The 27,188-nt window shown below is 40.2% G+C and overlaps 2 protein-coding genes across 4 annotated transcripts in view; one reads left to right on the forward strand and one right to left on the reverse strand.

Annotated features, from left to right (window-relative positions):
- The window catches only part of ACSL4 (acyl-CoA synthetase long chain family member 4), a 60,242-nt gene extending 58,291 nt beyond the window's left edge, over positions 1-1,951 (reverse strand). Inside the window, exon 1 of the mRNA XM_065643057.1 lies at positions 1,559-1,951. The gene's annotated coding sequence lies outside the window, so the exon portion shown is untranslated. The remainder of the gene's footprint in view (positions 1-1,558) is intronic.
- TMEM164 (transmembrane protein 164) overlaps positions 1,947-27,188 on the forward strand; it is a 38,085-nt gene continuing 12,843 nt past the window's right edge. The window contains exons 1-4 of one of the 3 annotated variants that reach the window (XM_065643063.1): positions 1,947-1,986; positions 2,857-3,437; positions 18,799-18,848; positions 20,221-20,287. In XM_065643063.1, coding sequence (XP_065499135.1) covers positions 3,069-3,437; positions 18,799-18,848; positions 20,221-20,287 — 486 coding nt within the window. In that variant the 5' untranslated portion in view covers positions 1,947-1,986; positions 2,857-3,068. Of the gene's footprint in view, positions 1,987-2,271; positions 2,317-2,370; positions 2,572-2,856; positions 3,438-18,798; positions 18,849-20,220; positions 20,288-27,188 lie in introns of those variants that run through there. The other 2 variants (XM_065643064.1, XM_065643062.1) reach the window with 2 other exon arrangements.

The raw sequence follows: 27,188 nt of genomic DNA on the forward strand, positions 1-27,188 counted from the left end.
AATAATAGTTTGTGAGATTATTTGTCCCAGAATTTTTCTGGGAATTTCAGTTAATTACTCTGATCGAACCATATTTCTTTGGCTCTGTCCTCCCTTTGCTAACAGCAGCTTATAGTTGCCTCCTCTGTTTCTTCAGCATCTCATTCGCCTTCTTGATTCAGTCAGTTCTTTTAACTGTTTTTCGATAGTGTTCAGTAGACTCAAACAATCTGAAAATATTTGGTTTATCTGAGTGCTCCTAGCCTGTTCTTTACCTGTTCTGGGCTGAGATAATTTTGTTCTCGGTATCAGCAGTCCTAACTATCTGCTTGCAGGTGATCTTTTTTCGGAAGTCCGATGCAAAAAAGACACAAATCACCTTAGCTTTCTCCCAAAAAAAGGAGTAATTTCTTTCACAACAGAACAGCATGCGCACACTTCCTCCAGCTTTACAGACCAGGTGTTGCTGCCTCTCTATCTATATGGAAATCACTTCGACTCAGCCAATAGAGCTATCTGCCTGATTTTTTTCCAACTTATTTGTGGAATTGAGCTTTTATTTTCAGTTAAGCAGGCTCAACAGTTAGGCCAGCAACAGGGCTGTTGTAGTGATGTCCTGTGGAGAAGGGCAGCTCTGTAGCAGTCAGGATGGGGAGAATAAAGTGCTACAGGCTGGGTATGTGAAATAAAATCTGTAGTACAAGAGCTCTCGGGGTCTGTTCATTCACGGTTCTAACTACCTTGACAACATCCCCTTAACCCACTACTCTACCACCCACCCTTACCTTTCCTATAGAAACAGAGTTACATAATTGTAGTACAACTGCTTCACAAAGCCACAAACCAGTTGCCTCCCGGAACCAAACGGGGCCTCCACTGCACAGCGCTCAGTTTTGCACATAGATCATTTTGGTTGGAAAAGACCTTTAAGATCAAGTCCAGCCGTTAATCTAACACTGCTAAGTCCACGTCTAAACCATGTCCCTAAGCACCACAACTACGCATCTGTCCAACCCCTCCAGGGATGGTGACTCCACTGCTGCCCTGGGCAGCCTGTTCCAATGTCTGACAAGCTTTCCCAGGAAGAAATTTTTCCTAATATCCAATGTAAACCTCCCCTGACACATCCTGAGGCCATTTCCTCTCGTCCTATTGCCTGTTACTTAGGAGAAGAGATGGACCCCCTCCTCACTACGACCTGAAAGAGGTACCTGTACAGAGTGAGCAAGTCTCCCCTCAGCCTCCTTTCCCCATCACACTTGTGCTCCAGCCCCTTTCCCAGCTCCGTTCCCTTCTCTGAACTCGCTCCAGCACCTCAAGGGCTTCCTTGTCACCAGGGGCCCAAAACCGACCCCAAGATTAGAGGTTTGTCCTCCCCAGTGCAGGGGACGGTCACTGCCCTGGGCCTGCTGGTCACACCAGCGCTCATACCAGCCAGGACGCTGGTGGCCTTTTTGGCCACCTGGGCTCATTCGACCAACACCCCCAGGTCCTTTTCCGCTGCGCAGCTTTCCAGCAACTCTTCCCCGAGCCTGCAGCCTGATGCTCGGGCTCGGCCCAGCCCCGCCGCCGTCCTCACCTGACATCGCACCTCCGGCCGCAGGGCGGGCTCCGCCGGGGGAACGCTGAGGGGAAAGGCAGTTGGGGGGCTGGCAGCGAGGGCTCCCCGCCGCCCCCCGAGCCGAGCCGGGCCCTCTGCAGCGCTCACCTCCTCCTCACACCCGCCAGCCGGTCGCACTGAGGCGGCGGTGAGCGGCCCGGGGCTTCCCGGCCGCCTCGCAGCCCCGCGCCCCTCGCTCCTCCCCGGCGCCGCTGGACACATGTCGGTACCTCAGCTCAGCGCGCACGCACACGGGAGCCAGCCGGCCGCGCGGCCAGGCCGGCGCTGAGCCCAAGGCCCCGCTCAAGTTCCGCGCCGTGAAGGCGCTGGCCACCGCGGTTCCGCGGCCAGCGAACACCTGCTGCGATGGCGCTTGAGAAACTACTTTCTCAAGTTAACGCCGCTTGGTGAGGCCCGCCGGCGATGAGCACCGCGGCGGGAACCACTGCGGGCCCCTTGCTCCCGCTCGGGTGGCGGCACAGGGGGCGCCGGCGGGCGGGAACACCCAGCGTGAGGCCGGCTGCGGGGAGGGGGAGGAAGGGGAGCAGCCGGGGGAGGGCAGAGGCAACAGGCAGGAGGAAGCACCAGAACGCTAGGCACAGCCGAGCAAGAGGCAGCCGCGGGAGGGAAGGGAGGCGGCGGAGAACGAAGGCAGCCGCGGGAGGCGGGAGCAGGCGGGGCGGGGGGAGGAGCGGGCGGCCGGGCGCAGCCAACCCGGGGGGCTCGTCCATTTTTCGGTGTGAGTCAGGCACGTCGGTGGGGTGATGCTACGGCGCTGGGAAGGGGCCGGGAGAGGCGCGGCGGCAGCGGGGAGCGGCCCGTCCGCCCGGGCTCGTCCTCCCAGCCGTGCGGGCGCCGCCGCTGAGGGGAGCGCTGCTTCCTCCTTCCCCTCCCTCGCCAAGGCCGGCCCCGTGGCCGGGGGCGCTGGGCCTGCCCCCGCCCCGCCGCGCCGCGCTCGCTAACGGAGCGGACAGCAGCCCCCGCCGACCGAGGTACCGGGGCCCGCGGCGGGGAGGGGTGGGCGCGGGCGGGGCTGGCTGAGGGGCCGGCGGCAGCGGCGGGCGGGGCCGGGGCCGGGCGGAGCGGGGCCAGGGGGCCGGGCGCAGGGGTGTCCTGCCGAGAAGGGCAGCCCTGCGGGAGCCGGCGAGGGAAGAGCGGCGAGTGCCGGCGGGGGTGGGCGGATAGTGCCGGGCGGGGAAGAGGACGGGTCCTGAAGCGAGGGGCTTTCGTCTCTTGCTCACGGGCTCCATTCATCCGTGGCTCCTCCCTTCTTGCAGGCTGCTGCTTGCATCGCAGGGAAAAGTCAAAAATCAGCCTTGCCCCGAGCTGAGCTGGTTACTTCTCCTGAAGCTTGGGAAGGAAGGGGACCACAGAGGGGCCGTCCTTGCATTTCATGTTTCGTCAGCCCGACAGCATTTTGGCTTTGAGTCCACCGTGCTGCTAGCTGTTCCTGGACAGTGACAGGGAGGAGAAGAGGCACCGTCCCGCCATGTCTCGGTACAGCCTCCATAACCTCCTGGACTGGATGTATGGGGGTGTGGACCCCAGCTTCGCTGGCAACGGAGGGCCGGAGTGCGCGGCCTTTCTCTCCGGGCAGCAGCGCTTTCTGGAGAGTTTGGTCTTCCTCAGCGTGGGCGTCGTGGAGATCCTCGTGTCCCTGTGGAAGCTCCGGCAGCTGCATGTCAGAGAGCTGGAGACTCATCTGTTGCAGCAGCCTCAGACTAAGCAGGAGAGCTTGGGCAAGAACGTGCTGCTGGTGGTGCTCTGTCTCGTCTTTGGGCTGGAGGTGGGGTTCAAGTTTGCCACCAGGACTGTCATTTACCTCCTGAACCCCTGCCATGTGGTCACCATGATGCAAGTAAGTCACCAGGAAGTTTTGCTTTAGTTTTATACTTGCAAAGCAGTATTTTTTCCTCATAGTTGGTTTGTGGACCCAAAGCGCGTAGCAAAAGTACAAATGCCAAGACTCGGTATAAACATTTTAAAACTTAGTTTTTAATCATCTGAATCGGAATATATTAAAAAAACCCTAGTCAAATAAAAAACTGAAATTGTAGCTACAGCTAACGTCCAAATCTCTGGTTGAAAATGCAAAAAAATAAGGCTGTCTCAGCACTTGCTTTCACCTGATCCTTGTTTCAGGAATAGAAAATGCTCTTTCCATTGTCAGCAGTGGTAAAATCTGCACCCAATTTGATGAAAACAAGATTATTGCGAAAGTGGCTGTGTAACTTACATGCAACTTGCTCAAGCAAGTGACTTTTAGAGGTGTGAATGTATTTAGTGAAGGTTTTGAAGAAACAAATTTCTTCTTATTTTGTGCAGACAATGTTGTTTTACTTTTCTAATTTTAGAAACTGAATAGTAAGGAAGAAAGTGTTACCTATGTCTCGTACATGGGGTGAACAAACTGATCTGGCTTAATACCTGTGGATAAAATATGTGCTTTAATGACGGTCGCTGTTGAAGTGAGGGGGATGCGCTTCACTTGGCAAAAGAAGCAGCAATAAACTTTATTGATATAAAGCAGTGAGGTAACAAAGTTCAATGATAAATGTGACAGTGGTTTAACTAGATTTGATGGCAAAGTACACTCGATTATTGACTGCGTAGAGGACAGGGTCAGACAAAACTGTCAGGGAGACCCTCCCGCTGAGTCATGAGGTTCAGAAAGGACCCCCTTGTTTTCTAAACTCCTTCTCAGAGAGGAGACCAGGTATGGCTGGATCCAGACTTAGTCTCAGTCTTGGTCAGCCATTTATGTCTAAAGGATTATATATGTACAATCAATCCTTCATATCACTTAGATTTCAAAGTTCAGCGTGCTGTTAGTCACTTAACCAGGATCTCTTGCGGCAAGGAGTCTCTCAGCCTCAAGGAGTAACCTTGAGAGGTTATCGCGTTGTTACCTGTCTCCCCTGAATCCACTTTGAGCTGGACGCATCCATCGTGACCAGATGCATCGATCAGGACCAGATGCATCCGTCAGGACCGGCACTGGTGGTTATTGCTTGAGCCACGGTTATGGGAAGAGGTAGGTGGTGGTGGTGGGGAAAGCACACCACCACAGTGACTTGTGGCTTGGTTGTTGATGCACGAGAACGTGCAACTTGTGTACCTTCCAAAATAATGGAGACGTTCCTGAACAGTTACTGAACTGTGACATCTAAAGCTTACGGGCTGTAGATCTGTCAATAGTTCCATGCATGTACTTAACTGACAGTTTTGCTGAGCTTGGTAAGGAGTGTGGGAAATGTCTAAAATTATTATTATTTTGTTTAGTTTTGCTTATATTGTACGCTCACCACTGGACTGCTTACGAATTTGAGCTCAGGAATTAATAGAGGAATGTCAAAAAGGCTTTCAGAAAAGCTGCCATGATAACAACATCTGTCTAAGATCAGTAACAGAGGAGAATCAGAGTGGTGCCGTCCTTAGTCTGCCTTTGCAGAATGCTGAGTGATCTGGGCTGGATCAGATCAAGCCAGTTGTTATTATAGTTCTACTCCTGGAGAGCATTTCCTGACATGAATGGAAACTTCTTTTCTGGTTGTACCAGAGGTTTGAGGGAGATGGGTGTTATTTCAAGAGGAGAAAAACAAGCTCTTCCAGCAATATTCAGCAACTAACTTACAGTTCCTGAACTTAATTACTAGGTTATGTAAATTCCTAAGCAGTGATGCAATGTTAGCTCAGTATTTTACACTGTAGGACACTTGCTTTCCATGAAGTGGTAATAATTGTTGTGCAATCAATTAGTCAGTATTGGTAAAGAAGGGAAAAGTAGGAGGTGTGCAAGAGCTCTATAAATAATTAAAATAATATAGGCACATTCCATTTCTTGGCAATACTCAATGCTTACTGGAAAATTTTCATATTAATTCTTTGGGAAGAAGGTGAGGTTATGTTACCATTATGATTTGAAAGTTTAGTTGTCTCGATATGGTATTATAATATGAGGCTGTGATTTGTATTCAGCAAAAGCTAATGTTTATACATAAGTGAGGGAGCTAGTATTATTTACCTCATTCATTAATGCTCTCCCTCAGGAAGACAGAGACTTAGCGTCTGTAGTCAGGCCTGGGCGGTTCTTAATCTCTTTCAGACCAATTGCGAAGCTTTTTTATAATCCTAATTAGTCATTAGAAATGGTGCTCCAGCATCTGTGAAAGTGAGAAGATGGGTGTGTCAGCAAAATTCAAAAGTCATGCCTCTTCATCCTTGAACAGATGTATTAGAAATAGACTTGGGCTTAATGTAGAGGATGAAAATAGCTGCAAAACCATCAGCTTTCAGCAGAGAAAACAGGTTAAATACAAAGATAGTCTATGACCTCCATCAGCAGAAAAGTAACAGGTAGTAGTTGGAGTCTTGCAAGCATTGTTTTTCTGGCCTGAATTTGCTGAGGGCAACAGGTTGGCAAGATGAAATATGTGAAAATATAATTTATCTTTCACTTCTGTGAAGTTTTGTACATAATCCTGCTGCTGTGCCTAAACATTAGGATGAACAAAGGAGGAGGTGAAGAGACGAAATGTGCTACAATAATCAAGATCACTTCAAAGGGAAGTGGAGCTGTTGGTAAAGGTCTCTTCTTTCACTCAAGTTCTGTTTTCCTTTCTCTCAGAGTATTTCACCTCAGAGCAACAAAGGCTCTGGGCTCTGAGCCAAAAATATTTGGAACTGGAAATTATCCTTCAGATTTTCACTGCATAAAAGCAGAACTCCTGCTTTTAAAAGACCTAAGACTGAAATGAAATCACAAAACAAAATGGGAATTGCATCTCTGTGGTGCATTTGGGCAGACAGGACTGCGTAATATAAAGGATACTGAGTTCTACAAATGAGTCTGTTTTGATCAGGTGTCTAATTTCTGCCTATCACGCCAAATGGTGTTACAATTGAATCTTTTTCAAAAGTGGGAAGAAGTAGTTTAGCTGCGTCATTGCAAGGATGAAGTGTCGATTAAATGGGCGTCTTTAACTGCCTAAACAGTCCTCATGGTTAATCAGATTCAGAGAATTGGTTGCCATTCTCCACCTAGTTGAATTATGTAGAATTATGTACTGCTCATTTCCAGCCCTAGTATTGGGTTCGTCTTCTTGCGCAAGTTTTGGAGGAAGAAGGGCAACATTGTTTCTTCACCAGTGATGTAAGTGCAGCATCGTTGAGGGGTACATACTTCAATTTTTTAAAATGTGCGTGCATGTGTATATATATATATATAAAAAACCAAAGGTGAAATGGAAACTTCTGTGGGTTTATTTTAACAGCTATCTGATAGGGATGGGGGTGTTTTTATACAGTACAATATTTGGTTAGTGTGTGGCGCACTGGGGAGGAAGTCTATGAACAAATTCATACTGAGCTCTTTCTTTACATGAAGAGTGGTCTTATTGAAAATTATTTGAATACCTTTATTAAAACAAAACAACAAAAAACCCCCCAACAAACCAACCAACCAAAAAACCCCACAAACTCAGAACCACTCTTCTCCTTTTAGGACTGAGGATATGAATGGACCAATGACACTGCTGTAAACCTGGTGTAAAAGGGAGTTGCAAAAGGGAAATGTTGAGCTCACTGGAGAGCTGCAAACCTAATCTCCTTTGCGTAGCAGGAAAAATCCAGCATATGTTTAGGGGACCAAGTGTTATATTTTCAAGGCATTAATCCTTTTGAGGATGGTATGATTATGGTATTGAAATTGAAGATGTGAAGGAAGTCTTTTAAGTTTCTGATTCAGCAGTGTAAGAGGGGAGGATTCACCCAACAGCCAACTACAGCACTCTTGATTTCTTTAAAATTTTTGTAAAGGAGGCTTTCAGCAGCATCCAGAATATGGTTGTTGAGAAGTGTATACATAAGTGTTGTCTCACTGTATGTGAGCATCAAAATACTTAACAACATTTATTTAACGAGATGAAAGGAAAATTTCATGCCTTGCAATGTCACAAACAATTATATCAAAACCAATTTGTTTCTCTGTTCCATATTCTTGAAAGTATATATTTTTTAACTTTTCTGCCAAAACACTTGTGTTCACGTAGCAGTTCTTCATTCAGGGTCAGCGAAAGAGCAGCTAAAATTTCCATCAAAAACTCTGTATTCCTCATAATTTGTTTTGTACCCCCAGTTTGTCATTTCTGACACACGTTTTTTCAAGCTGTTATTCACAATCAGTGTAACTTAATGAAAATGTGTAGACACAGGCGTCTCTTCATGTCCTGTAAGACATCAAGCAGGAGTTAACAGGCAACTGAGATTAAATGTAGACAAATATAAACCAGGACCCAGAGATAAAATTAGTCTGTATTGCAAAAGAGAAATTTGGAAACAAAATGTAGGGAAAAGCTATTATGTGAAGCCATCTAAATCAGAGTCTGTGGGTAGCAATGGTAGGGTGATCGCGAAAGGTCCTGTCCAACCTTAATCACTATGTGATTTTTTTTTTTCTTTTTTAAATGTGAATTTTAGGTTTGCGAGTTGGAATTTGAAGCTGATAGTTTTAATTCGGTGTCAGTTCTGAGTGCTGAAGGTTATGACTGACCAGTCTGTAGAAATTAAAACTGTGTGTGTAAGTTTCTTGAAACTTTGTTTAAGGGAATTGGCAGAAGCAGAACTGAAATCTCATCCTAAAACGATGGGTGCAGCTAGTCCTTCTCTTAGACTGTTGTAAATGGTCATTTTCCTTGATTTCAATATGCCAATACCACCTTCCAGAATGGGGCTTTAATACCAATCTGTAAAATGAGTTTGGGCATTTGTTTGTTTATTTTGGGAAGAAGTTTGCAAGTGTTCTTCCTACAGAATCATTTCTCAGTGGTAAACTCTCAGCTGGTAAGTTGTCAAAATTCTCTTCCAATTCTACATTGAATTATTGCACTTAAGACGGTGAAGGATGGACACTTGTCTGAAATAAAGACTGTTTTTGTAGGAAACACCTGTATTGCTGGATGTATACTTCGAACAGTCATCTTTTTAGGCAAAGAGAAGTAAACTAAAGAGGAAGCGATGGGTGGAAAAAAGGCAAGGGAAAGAAGTATAGGAGAGTCCAGTTTTGTCCAGTGATCTTGATCTGATGTTTGCATAACTAAAAACAGTGCAAAGTGCATCTGCAGTTCAGTAAATACTAAATCCTGTGTTCATTATTCCAGTTTGAGCTTCTTTAGAGACCTGCATCCTCCGCAAAAGAGGTTACTGTGTTTTTGGAAACAATGGGCTGTTTTCGGAACTTACATAATAAACATGGCCTCACTGAATTCTATATAATTTGGGAATATATCCCATCATATAACTAATTAATTATCTCTCTGTCCCCTCTTCCTCCTCATTTTTTTTAAACCCTGAAAAAATCTCATTTGTGGTCAACTGTGATTGAAAAGTGTGAATCTGGATTTCATTTGCATACACTGCTTCTAAATGCTTTGTAATATTTGGAAGAGTCTAGTTAAATTGTGTATAGTTTTCTATACTCTGTCTCTTCAAAACCTTGAATTAAAGGAACGTTGATGTCCTGTTATTTGGGAGCGAGCATGAAGAAATTTTGGCTACAGAAATTCAGTAATTTTTTATAGAAATGAACCCTCAGTAATGGTATTGGGTTACACGAGCAACAGCCTGCAAGTAAAAGTTTAATGAGTTATTCAATTTTTAAAGGGTAACAGTATTCTAAATCAAAGATGTTTTTCAGTAGTTTCGTTCACTGCTTAATATATTAAGATTGTTGGGCAAGATGTAAAGCAGCGTAGGCAAAATTTCTTATGAATATATATACATTTTTCAAAATGTAAGCTTGTAAATGTAAGCTTATAAATATTATTTTTTGTATGTGTGCATATTTTCCTTATTTACATAATTTTTGCGTATACCTCCTACGTTCCAAAACCTAGTACTGCTACCTGCAGAACTTGTAATTTTTAAAGCACCTCAGAAGACAGGACTCAGTTTCAGAAGATACGAAAAACCTGAAATTTAATAAAATTTGATATGTTAAGGATTGTTTCAAAAAAAAAAAAAAAAAGGAGAAAAGCAAGGCTGTATATTTGGAGTATAGTATGATTTTATTCCCAAATCAGTATGTTAGGAGGTACATGAGGCTGTTGTTGCAAGGTCAGCAATCCTTTCAGTGCTCTGAAATGCTGTCTGGTGGGCATAAAATTCATCACGTAAGTGGAAGATGTGCATAATCACAGCTTGCACACATATCGGGTTATGAAGTATGCAGCTCGTTTTTTAGATGGGCGTAATGCAAGCCTTTTTACAACTGCAAATTAACTTGTGATAATTCCTCTTAAAGCTGATTGTAGAGAGGAAATTCATCGTAGCACGTGGTGAAAAAGGGCAGATGAAGAGCAATTACAGCACTGAAAGCGCCAGTATTTCTTGGTGGTAAGCCTTATTTCTTGCAAAAGAGCGCGTTTTACTGGTGAGAAGATGAGAGCAGCTCAAGGGCCATAAATCTGAAGTGACAGGTCATGAGACGGATCATCAGTTCCTTTATCCTGGGATGCTCCAGAACTGTTAGTTTGACTTTAAAAAAAACCCCCATGGTTTGCTTGTGTAGTTTAATCTGCCCTTGGTTCCAATAACCGTCATTTTTTTCTTAATTGTTACAATTTACTTTTAAGCTATTATGTTGTTGTGTTTAAAAAGCGCTGTCAACTGAAGTTTAGAGAGTTTAACTGATACTGTAATTAATGTCATAATTACTTACTGAGCTGAGGAAAAGCTTTTCTGTGAAAATTTTAACACTGTATACAGTTTGTTTCGCCACTGGGCTTATTTTCAGTAAGTCTCAGCATGTAGTAGAGAAATTGAGAAATATTAGTATGAAGCAAGGCAAGGATTCTTAGAAAAGCAAATGTGTCTTAATCCTGTGATTCACGGTTTTCTTTGTTTGAAGATTACAGTTCAGCCACTTTAATTTAGACAAGATTTGGCCGGTACATGTTTTGTCTTGAGCTGAAAATGTGGGTACTTTAGTCAAGGTGACAGGGATCACATCACGGTAACATGTCATGGCACCAGTGAATGTTCTAGTTGAGGAATTGGAGTCTAAAGCTCTAGGTTAAGCCTCTGTTTTGAAGTTTCTGGGATTTGGAAATGCCTGCTGTGCTTGAGGATAGAATGCATACTTTGGTAATTCTCTCCTTATTCTGTATATCCTTAGGAAAAAAGGATATAAAAAGTGAGGGCCTGACAAGAAGTGATCTTACTCTCTAAAAAGCAGTAGGAATTAAATGATTGGAATTTCTAGCTGCAAAAGCTTGACTTTGTCTTACCCCAAATATTTACACTGAGGTTTATTATCTAAAGGTCATTAGATGAATAATTAAGTAAGCATATATTGGTTTGTTTTGATGAGATCATCATAGATTTAAAGCAAATACCGAACAAAGTGTAACATATGTAGCTTGAGCAATATGTTATGGAGAGAGAGGCCTTTTTGGTTTCTTTTTTCCTCTTTTTTTTTTTTTTTTAAATATATATATTTTTCTTTGTGAACGGAGCTGTTAATAACTGTTTCAGTGTCCAATCCAGTGTTGTAATGTATCACCGTTGGCTACAATATATTTTTGGGATGGATTTTTTAACCCACTTAGCGGTTTCACACACCATTCCATGCAGGTTGTTTGGTAGCAGCTTAAGCTGATAATTGTTAATTTGTTCATGTTTTAATAATTTGGTAGTTAGTGAAACGCCAACTGAAATTACCAGGAATGTGATGTTATATGTTTTAGCTTTTTATGGACTGTATTACTGTTTCTGTTTCTTTGGCAAAAAATTATCTGTAATTATAAAGTTATTAGATATTTATTATCCTGCTGTTTTTAAAGATTACAAATTTTTGTTGTAAAATCCTACGAATGGAAGAATTGTGAACTGTGACAAGAAAAAGGTGTTGGTAACTTGAGGCAGAGTAGAGCAGGACATCTCTACGATGGTTGTACTTTCATAGGAAACTGATATGAAATGTCGTGCTTGGGAAAAAAGTAACAAAACGGAATGTATATGAATATATACATGAGAATCCTATTGTGAACTCATGCGAGCTTCCACACTGTCACTGACAGATGTAAATGCAAATTAATCTACATTCAGTGCCAGTTGAATTTTCTTAACAAATTTGACTTCTGCATATTTTTTAAAAAATTCAGCCTTTTTTGTTCTTCTACCTCCACTTAAGATTTTGGTTGTCAAGTTTTCCTAAGGCACTAAGTTAGGAGTGGGGAAGGAAATAACCCACTACTAGTGAAGGGCTCGTGCAGATAGTGATTAGAGAAAAAGGAAGAAAAATAACCTCAGTGACACTTTTTCTCTGAAACACTAATTCCTAAGATGTGATAACTAATGCTACTGCACACATAGAAAGACCTGAGTCTTATGTTAATTATTAATCTAAAATATGAGAAATCTAGAAATCTTTCACCTAAAACCGTAAAAGGGAAGAGGTGAGTACAGGTTTGTCAAGTAAACAAACTAAGTCTGTGGAAGGGGAGACTAACCCAGGATGTCACAATGAACATACATAATTTACAAGACATCAGGTGGAAATTGTTCACCTTGCTGCAATCCCTGGGTGGAACTGGGAAACTGGGAGGTTGGAGGGAGGGACCAGCAGCTTCTTATGTTCCCAGAGTCTGGTTTATTTAACACAAACTACTTTTACGGCAGTATTACTTAAGGCTCTGCCAGCAATGTTGCTTTGAATCATGAGTATTCTTAATGGTAGACTAACAATTCCACAGGACACATTAGTTAATCCCTGAACCTGTCTGACAGCTGTGATTTTTTTAGTGCTGAAATATTAAATACATTCAAATTGCTGCTGTTTAGCACTGAGAATGTAACATCTTTTCATCTCTGTTCTCTTTTCAGATTTGACAGTCTGAACTTGCCAAACCACAGCTGTGATTTTTTTTTTTTTTAAGTTAACTTTTAGAAGGCAAACAGATGGCTTTTAAGTAATATGGCTGTTCTGTGCTGAACTGATCGTTTATACAAAAACAGTCGACATCTAACATATACCTAGATGCTGAATGAAAGCTGTATGAAGTTGTTAAACCATTAATTTCTGATAAATGATAGGGTGGTTGTTTTCAACTTAATTAACAAAGTCTTCTACATCTTTTAAATTATCCAGCTGCTTGAATGTTCCTTGCCTTACGTTTAACCATTGTGGGCGAAAAGGATGGTTTGCACATGTACAGTTAAATACGCTTAACCTTATCACTGTATCTTAGCCTTTATACATACCTTTTAATCTCTCTCTCCTTTTTTTCTTTTTTAATTCATTCCAGTTTTGGATGAATCCAGTTTTCCTTAATTTTTCACATTGCAAGTAGAAATTAAGATCTAACCCCTTGAAGCTTGTTCTCTTCTTCCCCCACTACCCTTTGAATTGTCCTCTGTTGTATTTTTCTTTTCAGTTTGTGTCTGATCAAACAAGATGCTCTTTGTGTTACACATGTTTCTTTCTCAGCAGGACTAAGACTGGTAGAAGAAAAGCATTTCATGACAAGGTTTGACTGCACTCTCTGCCTCAGTGTGCTGACTGAAAAATAGAGTCATTAAAATGCTTCTGAAGGGACCTGTTAGGTGTAATATTTTGTAGAGGTTTGGAATGTTTTGGAATAAAAAACCCTCAAGATCCAACCAAGTCATAGGACCAAAAAAAAGAAAAAAGAATAAATCAGTGAGTTCTCCCTATTTAGAGTGCTCGTGGAGTGACACAATAACATTAAATGAATAGAATGATATCCAGGCTTAGATATTTGAAGAGATATTTTGCTTCAGTTCAGAGACAGTATTGCTGTTATACCCTTCAGCTGCATCCTTTTCAAACAAACGATTGTGCGTTTCTTTTGAGAATAGCTCTTGAGATTTTTACTAGTCTTGATTTTTGCAATGTTGAGTACTAAAGCTAGCGGTGGAATGTGGCAGGCTTACATGGCAAAAGAAACCGGGAAGTATTAGACAAATGAGAAAATTCACAAGCGACAAATTATTTTATGGCAGTGGTTTCAAACATAAATATACACATCCTTGCCAGTATCCGAGAATTTACCTGGACGTTAAGTGTGGCATGTACCACAGCCTCTCATTTTAGGTATTTAATCAACTGGTTTTTAGGATCTCTGTTTTAGGAAAGTCACAGCTCATGATGACAGGCTGGGTAAAATGCTTGCAGGGAGTCTAGTATAGTAGATTTTAGCTACTATAGGTGTTAGCTCACTGATATATTTGGGACTGTATCTTGAAGTTTGATTTTCTCAATGTCTGAATACATTAGGGTTGTAATAAAGCAGATTTACTAAAATCTGCTCACCTCATGACCTCTTTTTTTTTTTTTTCCCTCCAAAAAATGTAATCCACAACAAATTTACTCTAGAGGCACTGCTGGATTAATTATAGAGCAACAAACACCCTTTCTTACCATTTTCAATCTAGCAATACAGTTAAATGGAAACTAGGAAACCAGATTTGTTTGATAGTTTGTGTTCTTTACTTTTTTCCCACCTCTTTGTACTGATGCTCTTGCCCCTTGCTGAAGTATAGATGTGCAAACTGTAAAAGAGGTTGTTTGAATACAATTCTTTTCATATGAACTTAAAAAAAATAAAATAATGGAAAATACTAATATCTCCAAATTGTTGTGATAATTTTGCAGCATGGGTAGTGCTTAAAGTGCAAGAGGTGAAATTACTATTAGGGGTTAACACAGCACACAGAGATCAGGAAATTGGTTTGTATTAAATTCTCTAGGTCACATCTTCCTAGATCAAAAGACTGAAAAATAACACTGCACAGATTTGTGGCCTTTCACATGATCCTGTTTGTGACAGAAGTTTTCTGAATAGGCTAGTGCAGTGTTGCCTTCTTAGTGCCTTCAGAATAGTCCTTTTATATACAGGCTGTTCTACCTGCTACACTGATGATAATAATGATCTGTAAAGTATACTGAATTACTGGGAGCTCCATCAAATACTGAATGACAGGATTCCACATGTTTCTTTTAGAAAATTTGAAAAACTGTGTTATTACAGGTGGAGGAATACCATCGTGCTCCTTCTGCCTCCCAGTCTGTCCCAGCCCTGTAGGTACCATCTGCAGCTTTCTCTTCTTTCTAGTGCATGGTTAAAAGAAGGGAATGCGGGAAAGACTGACACAGTGCTGGGTTAGTTCAGAACAACCACGAGTTCAGTGCCTTGAAGATGTCGTGTCAGTAAAGGAGCGGTTAAGCTGTGCGATGCCGTACGGTGCAGTCTCCAGGTTCCACCAGCCCTGCAGCTCATCGCGGGCTGGCCTGCGACCTTTGTACTTGGGCTTACACAGGGCAGCACCCGCCACACGCTTCTTCATGCCAGAAATGTTTCCCGTGGGCATGGACAATGATATTTATGGTCTCGCAGAGCAATTATGAAGAATGTATGGCGTTTGTTTTCACCCGGATCCTCAAGGTTGAAGCGAATTTCAGTTTGTGCATTGACATGTTAGGAGTTTCTCTGCAGTTTATAGCAGTTTAGTGCCTGAGAACAACTGTAGAATCTTCCGTGCTGGTGAAACAGAGATGTCCTGACTCACAATATTGTCGCCACCTAGAATTTCTTATCTATGTCTGTCCTCAGGGCCACTCAGGATTTTGTACCCTCTTTTTATCTCACTCTCATTAGCCTATAGTATAATATTTTAGTGATTGAAGAGTTAGTGTGTTAAATCAATCCACGTATGGAAAATGTTCTATACTTCTTGATCATTCTTATTGACCTCCGTAACTCCTTTTTTTTTTTTTTTCTTTTTTTCTTCTTGAGAGAGAGAGGTTAAAGGGGAAGGGAACGATCAGAACTGTGCCCAGAATTCAGCCTGTCAGACAATGTATATTTTATAGCTTATTTTTCCCTCTCTCAAAATAGTTACTTCTGTACATTTTGGATTTCTGATTAAATCCTTTGTCCTTCTTTTTGTTTGCAACGTGAAAATATACGAGGTAGCAGATCCGACAGAAAAAGGAGGGACATTGAAGTTGTCTCTCAAATGTCTTCTAAATGGAAAGTTTAGCTATTCTACCCTGAACAAGGAGAACCCTACTTGGGCGTGCTTTAAAATACACCGTCCTGCCCACCCAGAGCTGTGCAATGTGCTGGCGGAGCGGGTTTAACATCTGTGCTGGCCTGGGCGCCGAGAACCTCGAGAGTTCCAGCGGGAAAACAGCCGTGCTGCTAATTCAATACGACACGGCTTGGTTTGTAAAGCGTGGCTGTTTCCTCCTGCAAGGCAACGGGGTTTATTTCCAGTATGACAGTGAAATGTAATATGATTATGGGATAAGTATGTGAACACTTGTGTTGGAGCTTGTGAGCTTGTCTGCTGTGAACTAGATATTTTAAGACTGCTAATTACTCTGAGCTGAATGATTACATTTTTTATAATGCTTGAATCTACTCAGTGATACAGTTCTTTGAACATCAGATACGAGGGCATCTTGTAAAACATCCCTTTTAATAAGATGAGGTTTATTTATTAGGTAGAGTATATACATATTTAGAGAGAAAGTGCTTGATATTAAACTGGTAAAGCTGAAACATCTAAAGATCTCTTCCCTCATCTGAAAGTTTTAACATAAACATTCTAGTTATGTTTTCCCTACTGTCATAAAAAATGAGTCAGACTTATTTTCTGAAAGGTCCCTCATAACAGAGGGACTTGCATGCTTAAAAATATTAAATATTTTTTTTTTCCCCCTCATCATTTCCTGAAACTGTGTTTCTTGCAGCAGAGTTGACATAAAAATAAGCAGTTGTGAAACTTGTTCTCCTCTTTGCCTGTCTCCGTGGTGGTGAAGTATTTTAGATTGGTGTGTCCACCTCAATCTTTGTAACAATGCCATCCTTTTTTAATACTAGCTATTTTTTATCCTCAGTGGTTATATTCGGACAGTATCCAAACTTGTATTGTAATTTTTTGCTCTACCATGTGGTAGTTGGAGCACTCTGCAGCATGTCAGAAAAAGAAATGGCAGGTGTGATTAAGACATATTTCTGGTTTGCTTATTTTGTGCGCATAGAGAAAAAGATCAGTCTTGTTTCTGGTTTTGGTTTTGTGGGTTATTTGTTTGTTTGTTTGAAGATGTAGGAAATAAAAATAAAAATTTCTATACCGGAAGAGCAGAGTTTCTTTCATGAAGGTATGAGCTATGCTTCAAAAGTAACATATATCTTCTGTCAGATTTCTGAATTTAAGGAAATAATAATCCGAGTTTAAAACTCTAGATGAACTAGTGAGACTCTAAGCATCATCTCTCCTTTTGCTAGTGTACAACATGAAATGTTAAAAAAATTGACTCATGCGTGCAAATAGCATGGGAAAAAATAGATACCCATAGAAGATATTTATGGTCTTCAAAGAAGAGAAAGCATCGTCCACAATTGAAGGAATTTAGTTAGTAAACAAAGTTTATTGCAAAAATACGCAATGATCGAACAATGAAGTGTAACAAGTGTTTGCCACTTTTCCCAGGAGCCCTATGGGTCTTATGTGCAAGGTGATATATAGACCTCTTGTAAGGTTTTTCTGGCAAATACTTTTATCTTTTTTTTTTTCCTTAGCACAAAAGAACCTCCATTAGTGGATTGTTATCATGCATCTGTTTTGTTCTCTTCCTCTTTAACCTGCCCTGATGAGTTGCAATTACTTGCTTTCTAAATGCAAGACTTAAGAGAAACTCTGATCGGATTTTAACAGTATTCACTAAGAAAATGTCTTCGGGTACGTTCAATTAAATTTAATTGCTCCGTCTTTCTTGCTGTGCCTTTATTAGAATTCTGTATGACTTAGGAAAAACAATGTGTGTGTGTGTGTGCATGTTCTAAACTGTTACTGAGACTGATTGAATTAAACATACAAGTAAGTGCGTCAGAGAAATAAATGGCTGAATATTAAGAACTTGCATTGGAAAAAAAAATATATTTGGAGTTTGTACGTTTATTTGTACGGTAATGACAGCAAGCCCCTTTTGTACACAATGGCTCAATAGTATGATCCAGGCTTCAAACTTTCTACTGTTGCTGCAACAAGTACATGTTCTGGTAGTAATTAATTTCAATATACCTCAGAGGGCTCTTCCCAGCCCCATGACACTTCAAAGAAACGCATTTGGTGAATTGTCTGACTTGTCCACAAAGCAGCCATATTCTCCAAATGTTCTCACTTGAAGTGATTTAATGATAGTTTGTTTTGTAGGTTGACAGTGAAATAATCTATGGTGTATTTATTTTAGCAACAGCAGTAAAAAGCATGATGCCTTTTTGTCTGAAATAATTTTTACCAGACAGTAGGCCAAAGTATCTTCTTTGAAGCCGTGGACAATATAAAAAATAAGATTTTTATCACTGAACACTTCTGCAGTAGTCTCTTTGTATCTGGAATAAGACTTGCTGATACAAAGTATTTCCAGTTGCTATGAGGGGTTTTGGACAGCAGTATCAAAAGATGATGGTTATCCTCTAAATTATAGATGGGGCATTGGTGCAAATCAACAATACTTCATTACATAAAAATTTAAATCAGGTCCTATTTATGGCAAGAGTGTGGCCTGTAAAGAAAAACAAACATGCTGCTCCAACTGTATTCAGTTACTTACTGTCTGAAATTTTTACAGTACTTTAAAAATACTTTATTGAGTGTAGCAACGGACATATTTAAAGGTGGTTACTAAGCTTTTGCATAGAGCAGATCCTGTGGTAGCCTTATTTTGGGGAGTATTAAGAGGCATTTATAGACACCCATCTTGCATGAGATCTCCTGCACTGCTAAAGTGAATTATTGTTGCTGTAAATGCTTGGTCGATAGCGCAGCAAGGACCTTGCTGGGACTGAGGGCTAAAGGAGCTGCTGTAGTAAAATGATTGGTAATACAGTAACTTGCTACAATTATGAGAGACCTTTTATAATGGCAATATCAAATACACTAGAATTTGACTTGTTTGTTAGGCACTGGCAGAAGCCAAACCCTAGATGCTGCTCATACCACTTAAACCCTTTCATATGTAAGTAATGTCACACCTTTTAATTTGTTCAAGATCTTTAGTCTTTCCTAGCTCTGCTGTAAAAATTTCTTCTGGCTTGAAATTATTCGTGACATACAGATCTGGGAAAGAAAGGTCTAGAAAATGGAGTCTAAAAGAGATCATTAATTTAACTTTCTTTCTAACATTTCAGATTTTTCTTCTTGCCTGTCCTCCGTGTCGGACTGCAATGATTCTCTTCAGGTAATGACTCTTCCTGACCATCTTTCTGCCTACTTGCATAATGTATTTTAGAAATTAATCACAGCTTAAGTCATAAAATATTAAAATATATATCCAGTTTGAAAGGCGTCTTGATTAGATTGAAAAACAACATGTTGAAAAGGGCCAGGGCTTAAATCTTGGGTGTTGAGCCGCGTACCCTCGGTTCTTTAGTACTGGTGGTTTTGGCCTCGCTTAGCAACATGAATGAGCTCAGTAACAGGAGAACGCAGGCGTCTTTCTACAGATTAACATATGGCCTTGTGTAATCTATGTCATGTGCCTTGTACCTTTTTATTATCCTCACTAAAAATTAGCATATGTGCAGTATGGGTGTAGTTTTAAAATTGCGGATATAAGTTCAATAGTGAAAGCAACTTCTTGTTGACTTGGGTATTTCTCAGATCTCTGCAATCTTTTCTAAAATGCTGGGTATTGTTACTAACTTAGGAACCACAGAGAGCATGCAAAGTATGTCTGGTGGCCAGGAAATCCTGGATTTACTGTGCATTTGCAAAAGACCGGCTGCAGAGCGGAGGCCACGACATTTGTTGTGTTTCAGAATGAGCCTTTCTAACACCCTGACAGCATATAAATTACATTTGAGAAACTGTTTTGAAATTGTAATACCTTTTTCCCCCTCAAGTTACTTCTACATTCCTAACAGTTTTGTGACAAGCAATGTTGTAGAGAGTTCATTCCTTTACCTTCTGTCTTACGTGAAGTAAGGCTGAAACAGTACTGATACTATTTTTCTGTTCTTGGGATGCAACAGTGGTTCAGAAAAAGATGTCTGAAATCTATACAAAATACAGTATGGTAACAGTACTTCTCTTCCTTATTCTTTGCTTAGGGCTTGCTGTTGCATTTTGACAAATGTAATTCTTCTTTTATTTAAGGGACTTCTTCCAAATTCCTTCCAAATTTATTTAAGGAACTTTGAAGCTGTACATTTATAGAGCTAGACAGGAGTAAAGACCTTTATCAAATATGCTATTTTAAGTTCTGAAAGAGAAATGAACAGCAAAATTCCAACTATTTAGCAGCTTGCATCGTGAACAAGATTAACACAAATGGGCTGTCCAGGCTTTCTAGGAATCCAAAGCTCATTATAGAAAGCAGTCCTACTTTAGGAAATCATTTAAGTGTGTATTTAAATAAAGGCTTTTGTCTTGGTTATTGCATTTAACAGTATCTGGTTATTGCATTTAACAGTGGCTTTATTCAAATTAAATCCCAAAAGAATCTCCTTAAATCTCTTCCTACCTTTTATTGAAGAGATACTACATAAAATATGTGAAAACATTGCGTTTTATTTCCATCTGCGAAAATAACATCACATCTCTTTTCTAAGGTTGCAGATGCATATGCTGAATGGGGCCCTCTTGGCATTGCTGTTTCCTGTTGTTAATACACGCCTGGTGAGTGTACTCTACTTTTCCTCCTTCTTTTTTATTTATTTCTAAGAGATTTTCTTTGCAAAGTTGTTAGACCTTTGCTTTGATTTTTTTTTTGTTTTTTTAAGGTCATTTTACCAGTCTGTAGCTTCCTGGTGCAGGTCACTGTAATGAAGCCAAAATACCAATCTTGAGGTTTTTTTATGTTTATAAATCAATGTGGAAGGTTAACACTGCTGTATTCTAAGAGTAGAAGAAAACCCACATCGATTCCATCCTAGCCTTTAAATGGAGGCAAAGCAGAATGGCGTTGAAAGAGGCTTTCGTAGGTTAGCGTTGCGGTCTGTGCTCAAAATTCAGGTTTTTCAGACTATATGTAAATGTAAGATTCCTCAGGCATGGAAAATGCCAACTGTTGTTGTTGGCCGTCACCCCCTTTCCCCCAGATAAGGCAGAGCAGGTTTCTTTTTTCCATCCAGCTTTTCAAATCTGCTATAAAACTCTTGTCTCCTGGGTGAAAAATTAGCCTGTTGGTGTGCCTAGTAAGATTCTTAAACTATGGAGAGTTAATGGTTGGAAAAGTCATCCTGAGTCTGAGCCACATGAAATATTTCCAAGGAGTATTTTTAAGAGCTGTTTTGCCTGCACAAGAGAGGTATCTGTGTATGTGTATATGCACATATGCCGACATGCTTGTTCATTTTTTGTCATTTGACTTATTTCCAAAAATCTGCTGCTGCAGTTATTTAAATGTCTGTTTTAAGATAGAGTTCACTTAAATTTATCTACTTACGTGTTTATAGTGCCTGGATGGTACTCATATCTGTATCCATATAGGATGGGAATTAATATTAGTAACAAAATTAATATTATTAACAAAATTGTTGTGGACTTCAAACTCCATTACTCTGTTTGCAAATCTTGACTGCCTTAATAGGATTAATTATAAAAATCCACATCTGTTTTGAACTTTACGGATGATACGCTATGTTGATTGGCCACACTGGTAGCTAAGAGACCTGAAAACTGACAGGTTTATTGTTGGCTTGGAAATGGTTTCTTTTTTCCCCTCTTTAAGACTATAAAATTTTGCACTGAGGCACAATTTAGTTACTAGAGAGAGGATAATACATCTGTAGGCTTTTACATGTTAAAAATAATCTTCCATACAGCATGACACACACGAGCACAGGAGGATGGATCATATTTTTTCAGATTTCGGTGGATTTAGTAGCATAGTAACCCTGGAGTTCTTTCAAGAATTACATCGCCCTTCCTAATCTGGTAACTACATACATTCTTTTCTATACTATAACAGCTTATGTGCAGTTTGCAAATATGTTTTAATAAAACCAGTTAGTGCTGCAGGGGCATCAAATGATAAAACAAGTGATTTTTCCTGTTAAGGAGAACTGGTTTTATTTTGTATTTCAGACTACCTAGTTTTTAAATAAATATAAACTTTAGCATAACAAAATTATTTTTCTTGGTAACCTTTTAAATACAAAATGTTGAAATATTTAATAAATCATTAGCTTGTATTTTCTCTGCCATTATCATAGATCTCATTTGAATTAGGGCAGTGGTGATTAAACAGGAAAAATACAGACTACTTATATAAAATTTGTTCCGTAATTAGGGATAGAGGAGCCAAAGGATAATGTCCAAGAGCAAATATTTTTGGAATAAATACAACTTAGGATATTTTTGGCCTGACAGCTGCTTGGATGGCTGTTCTCTTTTCAGTATTTCTTCTGGCACAGGATGATGTGGGTGATGTTTTATGGCACTGCGGCTTTGACCCGGATTCCCTTGTGGCAGACACACATGCTGCTCTGCAACTGGCATTGCAGTTGTTTGCACTGACACTGTCCTGAAGGCGAGAAATGTTTCTTAAAACTTAGTAGGAAGTTAAAAAAATCACTATATTTTTGTCCGTACTGTGTGCTCTGGTTTGTAGTATCTAAGTGAAAAAGTTTTGATTCTGTCAAGAATTGTTGTGTCTCTGTGCCTTGGCTTTTTAATTTCTGTTTTATGGTATTATAAGACATTGTGTGCATGCATCATACAAAAATTTTGTAGATTTAGTTACATCTGTAAACAGTTGTAACGTCGTCCTGGTTTTGACTGGGATAGAGTTAATTTTCTTCCTGGTAGCTGTTACAGGGCTGTGTTTTGCGTTTAGTAATTTCCCCAACACCTCTTACAACACTTTGTGGTTCAGTCTGTTAGGATCACATCTTCTTGCTACCAATTACATTACTTAATGCACTGTAAGTATTCTTTTTATATATGTGATTCAATGCTGAATTATCGTGAAAAATATTTTTTTTGACAGTTCTAGCATAATTTGACATTTTCAATTTTTTTGTGATAGATCTGTTAAAATTTTTTAGAATGTCAGTTGTTTCAAAACTATTCTTAAATATTTGGCTGTTGCCAGTGGAAATGGAGAGTTGAGATATTCATTGAGACTACAGTAGAAAGTTTCTCCCTTCTGTTGTTTTAACCTTTCAGTGACATTATACTCATGAAAAATCTTGTTGGACAGTGATGGGCACCTGCGATAGTGTTAAAAACATGTAGTCCGAAAGATTATATCAGTCTATTCTGTCCTTTCCAAGAAAATACCTTGTCGTGGCATGGTGCCGAGGTGCCAACAATTAACAGTCTTGAACAGCAGATGCGCCCACTTGTATTTATTTGGCAACTAAATATTCCAGGTTTGCAAAATTATTTACAGCGTGCTGATGGAGTTAACTTTTGTGCATTGGAATAGCCATTGGATAAAGACAGAACAGTTTGTTTCTTATTCAGTTAATGTTTGTGAGTTCTTATTGCCCTTTCAGAAATAAAGGGTATTTTCATTTTCTCTCATAATTTCATTCCTTTCTCGTGATGCAAATAAGTCTTGGTCAGCATTAATAATTCACCAGAACATAGGGCAAACTTCTATGACCTTTAAGTAAGCAGAGAGGAAGATGGTAAGAGAATCAGATTGTTGGGTTCCTAAGTAGGAGCCTAGAAAGGTATAAGAAGATATACAGGAATAGAAAGATTTCTTTTTACTCCGTATTTATATTCTATGGAGTACAGTGTAGGTTCTGATAACCTAGCTATGAGAGAAAGTTCATTTAACTGCCACAAAGACTTCCAGTGTTTGCAGAGTAACTATTTTGAAGTTTCATATTGCATTAGTCAAATTTTAAAGGAGACTCTTTCCACTGGTTTAAAAGTGGGTTTTTTGAAAGGTGATGTCCTGAAAATGTTGATATAGACGAAGTAAAAAAAAGGACGTGTCCCAGAGGTGTTGGACTTGCAGCCTCTGCTCGCACAGCTGAGATGGTGCAGTTTTAATATTTCCAGAAGCTGCTATATTCTATTATTAGAACTATCTGGCTTGAGAGGTATGCATTCTAAATCTGGTTTAGGAACAGAATCGTACTCTGAGCAGTACTTACAGTGCACTCTATGTAGCGCCTCTGATCGTTGCCGACAGCATTTCTGTTGACTATTAAGGTAATAATTCAGTGTACCACATAGTTTGCCTGAAGTGCCCGTGCCTCCACAGCAAAATGGAATAATTATGGTAGCACATTATGTCATATCTAAACTGGCACAGGGAAAAATACCGGAACAGTTGCACATTGGGGCTCTTGAGAGATTGTGCTTTGGTTGCTATAGGCGGTAAGGCCAAGGTTTCTGCGTCTTTCGGCAGTTACCTGTGCTATGTGCGTTAAAGGGTATGAATGTGTAAGTCCAGTCTACAATCACACTTTTATTTGGTAACGTAAATCTATGTTCTGCTGGTGGTGATAAGGAGTCCTAATATTATCTCTAGAGGAACTGGAAAAGTACTGTTGCTGAAATTGGTAGTATTTACCTCATATAATTCCTGTTTTTAAACTTGACTCTACACGTGCCTGATTGTGCCTGTTGCACCATTAACGTAGCTGGTTTGTGTAACCACATTGCATGACCAGAAGACAGCCGTGCTTTTTTATGGGACACAGTAAATGTCAAATAGAGCGCTAGTCAAATACTCAAAGCACTGATAACGTACAGAATGACATTTGATGTTTACTGGGCTTCGTGCTGGATGCTCTTCAGAAAAGTGCAGTTTGGGAGCTGAATTCCTTCTATTCCCTCTTCTGTCGTACTCACTCCGCAGTCTTTGGGGAGGGTGATGGAGGGAGAGCTTAGTTAGCATGCTTTGGTCTTGTATGTTAGAAGAATTGTGGATGTCAGTAAGAGTTTGGTGTGTTTTGAAATGTGGATGATTTTATGCCAGTGTTAAAACCAATGAACTGATGAAGCAGATGTGCTTTGCCACAAGTAAGAATCTTTAAAAGAGAAAAAATGACTTATTGTAACCTGCTCTCTGTATCCATTTATGCTGTTAAGGAAGCCTAGAATTTATGTTAGTGGAAGAAATAGGTAATTTGCCCTTTTGTGTTGTATCATTAGTTGTTTTAAGATTCTGAGTAAGCGAAACAAGTTGAAATGCAGGAGGAGCGATGCTGGCAGCTGGCAAGGGAGACAGGAGTTTGGTACAAAGAACCCCAGCAAATGAAGTGACAATTAGTATACAGGGTTCATTCTGTTTTGGTAACAAATATCCAGTGATTCCGCATCTCCCTGGGGACAGGTGTGGTTGAAGATGCTGTACCATGAACATCAGTGGTTTGTTCCTGGGGAAATGCTGCTGGGTTTCCACTGTGGCATCTGACAGGAGAGGACAAGTCCCTTGGGGCCCGTGAAGATAGTTGGAGTCTGGGTTTAAATGCACGTGGCCTTCATGGGTGGTTATGGTCAAATATTATTAGAGAGACCAGCTCAATATTTTGACTTACTTCACTCTGTGAGTGTTACTTTGATTTTTTTTTTTTTTTTAATTTTTTCAAACTTACCACTTGCCGAAGTGCTTACTTGTTTTCACAAAGAGATTCTTTGAATCCTGATGGGCGATCCCTTCGACCTTGTCTTCACGTGCAGTTTCTCTTTGCATGTAAAAGGTACCTATCTGCTATTTGTACGTGTATTATTGATAGAACAGTTTATAGACATGACCTTTAGAGCTAGGTGAGTCAGTTGCTCAGTTCAACTTTATGGTTCATCTTTTGTGTTTGTTCTTTGCATTTATTGTAGCCTGGCTGTACAACTTGAGTGCTTGGCTGTACAGAAGTTCTGCTTTTGCAGCTCTGTACCAGGAAATGCACTTGCATAATTCACCAGGCTTCAGAACAAGCAACCTCTTATAGGGAAAAAAAAAAGATGTTTTGTTTTACACACACAAAAATATTGTCAAGGCTACTGCAGCAAAACAACTGTTACTGTGTTCTCAGAAGTGTCCTGAGCGTCGTGTTTGTGTAACGGGTCCTCACAACTCAGCCAGCGTAGAAGCTCTTCTGAAACCACAGATACTAAATGGAGAATGCTCCTTGGTAGGAGTAAGTGCCTCATGTTGTGGTATTTATCTCAGGAGCTATTGTTTATGAAGTGTGCCTGTTCCAGCTGGGAGAGATACAGCTTTTTCTCCAGTTCAGAAAACTGCTTTAGCCTCTTTCCAAATAATTTTGATTCCCTCACTTTGATCTCTGTGTCTTTCAACAAGGGACAGCAGAAAAGGTTTAGATTCAAGAAATCTCCCAACTTCTGTGAAGTTCTTGCTTTTGCCTGCTATCATCTTGCTTGGTTTTTATGTTTTGGTACAGAGTACTTGGAAAAAAATAACCCAACAAATGGTATGGAAGATTTTTTTTAGCTTAGTCTCCCAAGAGTTGGCTGAGGTTGCCATCAGGACACAGAGTGTTCGGCTGGGGGATGCCAGGACTGGCAGAATCCAGCTCTTGGTTTTAGCATCTTTGACATTTAGAACAGGATGTAAGAATTGTTGTTGAATTTAAAAGATCACTATATTAATTACCAGTTATTTATTGACTGCTATTTAGGAAGAAAACCCAACTCTGTTTCAGCCTCTCTTAACTTATGTTGATGTAGATATTTTTGTAATGTTCTGTTCCAATACCATGATTTCAGTGTCTCAGAACAATAATAGAAAAGGAAGGCTTTTTTTTTTTTTTTTGTCTTTCTCCTTCCCAACAGACAAACCGCAGTGGTGGGACTTGCGTCTTGATTCTCTTTAGCCTGTAGAATGGTAGAACGAGTCTGCATTTGAACCAAAGCTCCTGGCTTTCTGTTACTCCTCTGAGATCTCCTACTTGCGTGGTGTTATTTCAGCTTTGTCTGTGAGCCGCGGCAAGAAGCTGAATTCTGAATTTTGAGGTTGAACCTTTTCTACTACTGTTCGGTTTTAAATGTGTTGCTGTAGTTTAACAAATATATGTAGGCAAAGGCATTTGCAGCTGGGAATAACTTTCAGAGTGCATCACCTTTTCTAGCTGATAAAGAGCTAGAATTAGTTGGATCTCGATTAAGGGGCTCAAATTAAGCTCAGAGTTGTGGTTCAAGTTATTTTTAGCACAGTGTCTCTGAGTTCTCTTAAGAATTAACATGAAATCAAATAAACACACAAATGACTAATTGTAATTTCCCAAAAAGCTGTCAGCAGGTGAGAAATACCTGATTTACTACTAACTGGTAGCTTGTTTTACATACATCCTTCTGCAGCTTCTCTTTAAAACCAATAAAATATTGGTTGGTTTATATTTTATTTTATATTTGGTGAAGCTTAGCAATTTCACACGTGCATGCAGATTGCTTTGAATCAGGTCTTTTGATTTTTGCACAGGCCTCCTCAGTAATTACTTTTATATATTTATTTATATACTTTTATATATAAAAGACCTCATTTATAGAGGTCTGTCACTCACAAGGTAGCAATTATCTTTTCTTTCTAAATAGGCTACTCTGTCATATGGGGTGTGTATAGTTTCTGGTTTGATTACTTGAGGGTTTTGCGTTG

This window comes from Caloenas nicobarica, chromosome 12 (genome assembly GCF_036013445.1).
Source record: "Caloenas nicobarica isolate bCalNic1 chromosome 12, bCalNic1.hap1, whole genome shotgun sequence".
Classification (NCBI taxonomy): Eukaryota; Metazoa; Chordata; class Aves; order Columbiformes; family Columbidae; genus Caloenas; species Caloenas nicobarica.